This window comes from Electrona antarctica (assembly GCF_951216825.1).
Source record: "Electrona antarctica genome assembly, chromosome: 22".
Classification (NCBI taxonomy): domain Eukaryota; kingdom Metazoa; phylum Chordata; class Actinopteri; order Myctophiformes; family Myctophidae; genus Electrona; species Electrona antarctica.
In genome coordinates this window covers 33,247,793-33,257,524 of record NC_136805.1, presented here as the reverse complement: position 1 = coordinate 33,257,524, position 9,732 = coordinate 33,247,793, and the positions used below count along the sequence as shown (strand labels likewise).

The 9,732-nt window shown below is 42.3% G+C and overlaps 1 protein-coding gene across 1 annotated transcript; it reads left to right on the top strand.

The window, feature by feature from the left end:
* Positions 1–237: 237 nt before the first annotated feature.
* kcnj16a (potassium inwardly rectifying channel subfamily J member 16a) lies at positions 238–9,508 on the top strand (the record flags this gene model as incomplete). Its single annotated transcript, XM_079492348.1, has 2 exons — positions 238–303; positions 8,119–9,508. Exon 2 carries the CDS (start codon positions 8,129–8,131, stop codon positions 9,506–9,508), a length of 1,380 nt encoding a protein of 459 aa, XP_079348474.1. The 5' UTR covers positions 238–303; positions 8,119–8,128.
* Between the last annotated feature and the right edge of the window lie 224 nt (positions 9,509–9,732).

The window sequence follows — 9,732 nt, the reverse complement described above, 5'->3', positions numbered from 1 at the left end:
CTGTCTTTAACTAGGAGAAACATACTGTATATATTTTTTTCTAAAGCTGCTTGCAGAATGGAAAACAAATGACAAATATAGCAATCTTGAATCTTGAAGACGTTCACAAGCACACTCGCAGAGACACAAAAACACACACACACACACATAAGGGAGGTGTTAATCTTTCGTTTTTGTAACTACAGGTGGGCTGGACCATTCTGGCAGGTGACATTTTTGGCCAGTGTATGAGTGTAGGAGAGCCTTCCACTCACGTAGGGACACTGCTGCGATTGAATCATCGATCATTTTTTTACAAAAAAGGTAGGAATCTATTGATAACATACCGGTATGTTTTGTTTCTACTGCAATCAAACCTAAAAAGATAGGCAATGTCCAATTGTAGAGATGTTATGTCAAGCTATTGAAGCTATTATTTATGTCGAATATGTCATGTTGTGGTCTCACAGTAAGCCAAATGCCTCTCTGTATATGGGAAATTAATATGCAGTGGCATATAGTCTGGAGAGTGCAACCTGGGTGCTGATAGAAGCAAAAATTCAAATTTACAATTTCTAAAACATATAACAGTCTGTTACTGATTTCCGAGAGCTATTATGAGACTAAAGTAAATGGTGACAAATTTGAGATGTACAGATAAGTATGTGGACAGCAGAACAATTGAATGGTAATCTGAGCAGCCATAACACAATGCCTGACTGGGTTTAAACACTTGAGAACAATATAGATGTGGTCAAGGGGATACTTATTGTAGATGAGCTTGTGGTCATGTTTCATCAAGCAGTCTGATTTGAACACATTGACTGATTGATTGATTGATTTATTGATTGAAGTATTTATTAACAGATTGGAGAATTACAGTATATTTCAAGCACAACTCAATACAAAACTGTTAACTGTGGACGACACCATAAAGCATTATACACTTGTTTACAATAGGGTCCACCATGTTCAATTCATCATAATTCATCATTTACAGGCATTAGACTGTAAAGCAACAATACTGCCAAAAGGCCTATTTTATTTGTTAGATGGCAAGTTGTATTGTCCAATAAAGTCGTGTTCAATAGCCGTATATGTAGCTTAGATATTAATAATATAAATACATTCATTCGTTAAATTAAATTTATTCTGCGTCATTGCCATATCTCCTTGCTTGCATGCTTCCATGATTGTTTTACGTTTTCAGTTAATATAAATAAGTGTAATGTCAACTCAAGGCTTTTTATGGTTTTAGTAGTATTATGAGTGCAGTGTGAAGAGAGCTAGAGCATGCTTGCATGACAACATACACATGCTAACAGGGCAGGAAAGACACCTGTTTCATAAATATGTGTCTATTGATCTTTCAAACAGCGCACCGCACGAGAATATAAGGGTTTGTGAGATTCCCAAGGTTCAAGGATTCAAAGTTGTACTTTATTGCTGCATCTTGTGCAAAGGGTAGCCTACTTAAGAGTAAAACTTATTTTGGTTTGGCTTCCTTCAGACAATGTAGCGGCATAGATTCTGAAGGTCACAGTCAAACTGAGAAAGTGTGACCTAATATTATTACGCTGAAATACAGAAACAGAAGTTGAAGAAACCACACGCAAGCTCCCACATCAGCTGCTATGAGTCTTAATGAAGGCCAGCATCCTGACTCGGGGCTCTCCTGTGCAAGCAACATTATGCAATGTCCAACGAAGCAAAACCAAACACATGTGGTCCACCAGGGTCCACTTTGATGCTTGGGTAAACTATTACCCATTTTGTAACATGAAAAAGAGACTTGCGGACTGCTGTCCAGAGGAAAGACATAGGGACTGTGAAGGTCAATAGGGGTGAGACAAGGCCCCGGGCAGAGCAAAGGCGTGCCATGCGACTACAGTACATGGTTCTAATCCAATGAAGCACTTGATGGGTGCCACAATGTCATTTGCAGTAAGTGAGCATGTAATGAGTTGTAAGGGCCCCAAGCAGTAGAGGAAGTAACTTCAAGTAAGCCAAAATGGCTAAGTCGTTTCCAGAGGTCACCTCTTAATTCCTATTGTCAAGTACAGTATGGTGAGTGTAGTGGGTGTCTGGGTGAGTAACTCCGCTCTTAAAATCAGTACAGTACATTGCTGTATCTTTTTGGCACTGGGTAAGTAAGACATACTGTAGCCCCACACCAAAGGTATAGTCTACCACCAGGGCCAAAGAAGAAAAAGAAAAAAGGAAAAAAAAAAGACTGTCCTTTTTTGTGTGTGAAACGTGTCTGTACTGGAAAAAACTATCAAGCCACAAAACGACATGCTAAAGGGCATGGCTTTCGTTTGTTATACGCAGTGAGATGTGTTGTTTTGTACACAGAGCTGGCTTTTGCAACTCTACAACTGCATGGGCGCAGTCAGTGAATGCGGAGAGAACAGCTCAACCTAGTGGGTCAACATAAACAGAGTGTACGTGCTATCAGGGCTTTCTGTGTCAAATGTATAGCTGTAGGGAACATGGTGTTTTAAATGTGTATTAAGAAGACCAAGACAGACCACAAAAAGCTCTGAGCCTCAATACAAATGGTATAGGATTTTATTACTTTAGATCCTGTATTATTATTACAAATACATATTACAAATAATACAGTACAAATAATATACAGTATGCTGGGTATCATGGGAATTCACCTTTATGAACTGAATAGTGTAAGATGTTTTCATAGGGTGGAAGGACAGCGTTATGACTATGATTAAAATGGGCTTTCAAAAGAATGATGTACTCTGTCCAAGGACACATTGCACTTTGTTAAACCGTATTTAATAAGCTTTATAAGAGCCTCATGTCCCAAAGCTTTATCGTTCAAAATACCTTTTCTGAGGCTAGCAATGCCTTTGATGTTTTATTAGGATAAGCTAACCACATGCGACAAGATATAATTATCCCCTTTATTATTAAAAGTCTAACAGATAGTCAATTCAAGTCTGCCCATGTTAGCATGCGGAACTATCTCTTTTTTTTTTACAAACTTTCTTTGTTAGAGTGACAAGAGCCCGTATTGTCTGAAAGTGCAGAATATCAGCATTATGTCTTATTAAGCCCCTGTGGAACATGTAACATCTGAAATCAACCACTTTGAATACCTTTATCAGAAAAGGCATTTATCTTCAGTTGGAAATGTACAGCTTTCCATTATAGCTATATGAAATCTAATCAATTATGAAATGTTAAAATCATCTGCTGTAACACAGACCGTATAGAAGGAAAAATTATTCTGCCTTTAATGCTTGTGTTGATATTTTTTTTAAAAAAACCTCTTTAACACTAATAAAATCTATATTTCTTTCTGCTTTGATGAGAGTACAGTAATGTCTGAATCCGTTTATATTTTCTACCCTTGGGAGGGGATTGTGGGAAGTTGATAGGACATTATTTCTATGACCTCATGGAGTGAGTTCCACACTCTGGCATTATAGGGACATTATATGTAGCCAGGAGGAAGCTGAGTCTGAGTCCAGAGCCCATTTCACTCAGTCAGATAGCGGTGATCTTTTGGGCGTAGTGAGGATGCTCTGTGGTTTGGCTGTGATTGATCCTTCCCCTGCCCGTGATCGCACCATGAGCCCGTTCCAGTTTCCACATTCATTTTCCCCCTGCTAACCTAGAGCAATTCAGTCCTGTGGCGCTTCCTTTATTGGCTTTCTGACAACTCTTTGGACTCCACCCAGAAAAAAAAAAGGTCTTGGGCCAATGCTTTGGACAACAGTAAACCTCTGCATGGAAACATTACAGTATGTTTACAAAGAGTTCAATGTTAGTGTGGGGCACGGCTATTATACTTTGATGCAACAACAGAGCACTCCTTGCAAAACAGACATTGGAATATAGGTTATAACTTCACACTGTATGTTATATAATTTCTGCCTCAAAATATATAATTACAAAATTGTTTAACCAGGTGATTCACAAGTACATTTCTCTCATCAGTTATTAAGTGTTGCATGTGTTATAGGCCTATCCCACTTTTATTGCACTTATGCTACGCTGGTCTCGGAGTAGAGGCGAATAGGTTGTTCGGGAACTGGTTAGGATGCCTCTCGAGTGTCTCCCTAGGGAGGTCCTCGAGGCACGTCCCACTGGGAGGAGACCCCGGGGCAGACCAAGGTGCAGATGGAGGTATTACATCGACTCACTGGCCTTGGAATGCCTCGGGATCCCCCAGGAGGAAGTTACTAATGTTGCCCTGGAGAGGGAAGTCTGGAGCTTTCTGGTGGAATTGTTGTCCCCGCGACCCGACTACGGATAAGCGGTTGATGGATGGATGCTACGCTGGTGCTCCACCGTTCAAAGAACCCAACACCACTAATGCAGTATACTGTACAGATTCCTCCAATAGTCTACAACGGCTACCAATGTGTCGCTTACAGCACTGCAGATGACTGTAGCAAATTATGAAAGATAAGTGCCCTATTCAAAGCATATTTAAGTGGGCACAAGTGAGCAATATTGGCCTTTATTTAATCAGGGAAGACCATTGAGAGCATGCTCTTTTGCAAGGACGCCCTGAGTACAATTTGATCACAATGTACAAAAAAAACCACAACACAATTTTACATAAGGTGAAATATAGTGAGCAATATAAAATAAAAATACATCATAATGCTAATACACAGGGGCTACACAAAAACATGTACAGTCGCTACCTATATGTTGCATCCTCAAGTAGTGACTTAGATGACCATAGAGACCAGTTTGTCCAGTTTCAGAGTCCTGGATTTTCTTCCATTTGTCTGGGGCGCAAAAGATGAAAGCAGTCTTTCCTTGTTCACTGTTCATTCGTGGAGTTTGGTGTAATTATGTCTGTGAGCGCGTTAGATATATCCTGTGGTTTTTGGAATTAAAAGCGAAGATAAATACAATTGAACATGTAGAAGGAAAATGCACCTCTGCAATAATACCACCACGATACTTTAGGAGTTTAGAATATTACAAAAACACTGGACCTAGCGTGGTCTGTTGCGATGGGTTTTGTATCTCTAGGCAACTGCCCCATTATGATTAACTGTATTGACACAGTGCACAGAGGCAGGAAAAAGAGAATCATAGATGGTAAACATTCCCAGATTGGTGTATCTTAAAAATAGTCCTTGAGAGCAGTGCATGCACGCACACACGCACACACACACACACAAAATCAGACAAAATATGAAAGAAAACACGTGAATAAAATTATGAGGAGAACCCGCAATGGAAAAAGTAGCAGGCAACACAGCTCGCCCCTATCGTTTCCTTGTCTCTGCCTCGTCGCACTGTTTAGTTCTTGTTTAACTAAGTCAAACTTTCTCTTTGCATTGAAATTAATATGCTTGCAGCAGTGTGTGAGGAGAGGTTGTAGCTTTCCAGTGGTCAGCCAATCTTAGCTTGATGCATGGAAGACTCCATTGTTAATTATTTCCTCCGACAACAGTGGTTGGAAAAAAGAAAGAAAGAAAAAAAGAGGTGGAAAATGGGCACGCCTGGCGAAGGTGAATGCAGGGCCATGTGGCCTGTATGACAGCCACACACTAAATGCTCATAGCTTAGGGGTAGAGTAGCCGGTGGGAAACGCAAGGTTCCCTGCAGTTCAATCCCGCGGTCCCCCAGAGTTAGTGTCCTTGAGCAAGACTCTGAATATCTTTATAATTTTTTATATTTGAATTTATTATCAGTTATCGGTATCGGTCTTGAGAAGCAGGATGTTATCAATATCGGTTAAAAAAAGTAATGGTGATGGGCCATGGTGGTCTGCTGGCCCTGCAATATGAGTACTTTTACTTGTAGTACTTTAAGTACATTTTGATGCCGATACTTTTGTACTTTTACTCAAGTACATTTTCAATTCCATACTTTTACTTGTAACGGAGTAGTTTTAAATTGCAGTATTGGTACTTTTACTTAAGTAAAACCATTGAGTACTTTTTCCACCACTGTATGCCTATCTGTTGGCCAGGTATAGTAGTGACTCATCACAACCAAAATGGTGCACCCCCCCGAATTTGCATACCAAAGGTGCAAGGTTTGCAAGCCCTATTGCTCCTGCTGTGCATGTTGGTGCATTGCATGTTTTCCTCCGCCATCGGTGTGTGAATGTAATACACCTATGTAAAAGCGCTTTGGATAAAAGCGCTATATAAATGCACAATTCACCATTTATTTACCATTAATTGGCATAGATATTGAATGTCCTTTTGACATGTGGCACACGCAGGTCAAAAGAGATATAGAGGGTATGCGCATGCATAAAGTGAATGGAAAATCGAGTGGTAAATCGAGTGGCAAAGTGAATTTAATGTTGTTTAACATCATTTAATGCAATCAGATAGGACTTTTCTGTTTGGATGTATGGGCTGTCAAGGACAGAAAGTCGTTTTTGCCACTCAGTAGGCGTTCCCGCATAACTTACGGGTATGACGATGATGTCACGCCCATACCCTCTATTACAACGACTGATTGCCGACCTGAGGCCGATATGAATGTCTTCTAAATCCAGTTTTCTGAAAAACATTGCTGTATCAGTAGTGCTCAAGGACCCCGGAAATTATATGTAGGCCTATTTGGCCAGTACGGACCCCCATCAAAAATCCCATCAAAAATGTTCGTCCACATTTTTTTCACAAAATAGCAGATATACAAGCTCATAGCGTGGCACTAAGAGATGTGCTACGAGCTTGTACAGTATATCTGCTATTTTTGAATACCCAAAGGAATCTAAAATGACACGTTTTAATGGGTTCAAAAGATTCTAATTAATTCTATTACTAATCGACTTCTCCCTGTTACGGAATCACATGCAGCTGAGAGTCAGAGCAGAGTTGAGAAGAAGCAGTATTTCTATCTACAGTATATGCACTGATTGTGTGTGTGCGTGTGCATGCACGTGCGTGTGTTATTAAACATAAAAAAAAACATCTGCTGCCATTCGAGCAGTTTGTTCATTATATGGCTTTTTCATAATGAACTGGTGTGTACCTTAATTGCATACCTTCTAAACTAACATGTAATTATAAATAATGTTCTAGTGAATAAATCATATTAAACCCTTGCATTCCTTGTTTAGATGTGAGACGTTTTATGGGTCATTAACATTACAAAACAATCTGAAAAAAAAAAGTTTAAATCAAAATTAATGACCAGTCACCCATAAAGCAGTCCAGAACAGTTTGTTAATTCAATGGCACAACCTCTCGCGTATCTCAATCTCTGCCTAACATACAACAAATTCCTGAACTAAAGGTTGCTATGACTGTGTCACTCACAAACAATGTGGGTATATGTCCTGGGCCATTGCTGGTCCACACATTTCTTCACATTCTCTATGACTATAACAGTATATTCCACGCTCTTTATTAACCACATTAACCCAGCTGTCCGTATTTTGGTCATTCTTTCTTTTTCTTTTTTTTTCTTTAAAAAGAATCTTGAACATACCTGATCTACAAGCTCACAATGCATCGTATTGTGATGTGAGCATGTTAATCGGCTATTTAAAAAAGAATCCTATACACAAAGTGCATAGGGCTTATGTGGTGTCATGTGATGATTCGTTTTAATAATTTGTTACTGTATGATGCTGACGCATTGAGTAGTAGTAGTTGTACACGCCTCAATCATGTCAGTCTTCTGATTGTTTTCAACCAGCCTAGCTTTCCTATACTGTCCAATCACAGCTCTGCTGGTCACTACCAAAGAAAGCAGCCGTGCACACTCTTCCACACTCGAATCAGAGCTCACGCTCTTAACACGACGGCTCCTTTAAATACAGCTTCTCCATTCGATTTCTGCTTCTCTTGCTGCTTGCTGCACTTCTGCTGCTGCTTTAGCAGCCTCCTCCACCCCAGCCTTCACCTTTTGATCAGAGTCTGGCATAGGCGCAAATACCGTTGTAATTTTATGTCAATCTGTCAATGTGTTGCTTTGGCCCTTTTTTGCTTAGTGTTCCCTGATTTTGCTTAGCATGCTGCTTATAAAAATTTAGAGAAAGTCCCAAGAGCAGAGCCATTAAGTTTAACTGTATTACATTTGTTGCAATACATGGATAAATCTACAATGACTGTTCCTGACCGAAATATAGTGACATTGAACAAAATATACTAAAACTTCTTTCTCTGTTTTTTTTTGCCACAGACTTCACACGATGTGCAAAAAGTACAGCTCCGTGAGCCACAATAACCACAATAATAGCACCGCCGTGACCGTGACGACCGAGAATGGCTATCAACACAAGAAGTACCGCTACGTGCGCAAAGAAGGCAGCTGCAACGTCATATTCCGTCACGTGCCAGAGGAGTGGCTCCTCTACGTGACAGACATTTTCACGACCCTGGTGGAGATCAGGTGGAGGGTGATGTTCCTGCTCTTTGCCCTCTCCTACATCTTGTCCTGGCTCTTTTTTGGCATCCTCTACTTTGTCATCGCTCTGGCCCACGGCGACATGAAGGAGCGCACGGAAGAGCCGTGCATGTACGAGGTGCGCAGCTTCACCGCCGCGTTCCTCTTCTCGATCGAAACCCAGGCCACCATCGGCTACGGCTTCAGGGGGATGTCGGAGAACTGCATGGAGGCCATCGTCCTCGTCACCGTACAAGACGTCATCAGCTGTTTCATCGACACCTTTGTCATCGGAATCGCCGTCGCCAAAATGGCCTCGGCCAGGAAGAGGGCGCAGACGGTGAGCTTCAGCCACCACGCCGTCATCAACTTGCGAGACGGCTGCCTGTGCCTCTCCTGGCGCGTCGGAGACTTACGCAGCCACCACATGGTCGAAGGCACGGCCCGCGCTCAGATCGTCCGCACCACCATGCACACCACGGGGAAGGTGGACGTGACGTACAAGGACCTCGCCATCCAGCAGAGCGAGATCGTCCTGGTCACGCCCATCACAGTCGTCCACAGGATGGAGTCCAAGAGCCCGCTGCACAGGATGAGCCTGGAGGACCTGCGGAAAGACGACTTTGAGCTGGTGGTGTCGTTCACCTACACGGACGACTCCACGGGCATCCTGCATCAGACCCGCACCTCCTACACTCCGCAAGAGATCCTGTGGGGCCAGCTGTTCCAGGAGATGATCCGGATCAACAGGAGGCACTACAAGGTGGACTTCGCCTTGTTTCATGACACTGCCAGAGTCCTGGCACCGGAGGTCAGTTGCGAGGAGTGGGAGCGCAGGAAGCGACACTCTCCGCGGCATTCCCCGAGGCTTTCTCCCCGGTCCTCGCCTCGGTCCTCCCCGCGGTCTTCGCGGCGGGGAGGACCACATGGAGCAGCTAAATCACAGCTAAATCACCAGGAGCAATATTTGAAACCCCCGCCGGTGGTGACTGTGGAGCTGGTGAAGCTAAATCACCAGGAGCAATATTTGAAACCCCCGCCGGTGGTGACTGTGGAGCTGGTGAAGGACAACACCCCTGAAGCGGAGGTGGCCCCCGTGGCCCATGTGGCCATTTCAACAGCCCAAGGTGACCACTGTCATCATCAGGCCACTTTGAGTCCTCCGAACAACCCAAGCACTACATAAGTTAAATTGGGAGAGCCGTGATATTTTTTTTTTGTGATGGCTATTCCAAAACACCATATAGGCTCATGGACAGGTCTCTGTGGAAAACATTCTGTTAAAGTAGGGGAAACTTAGGTAGCTATCACTTTTGACTTTTATAAACAGTGCCATGGACAACACCACAAAATACCACCATCCAATTATTGTATAAATATAATTCACTGAATATTTCATTTGTAAGTTGG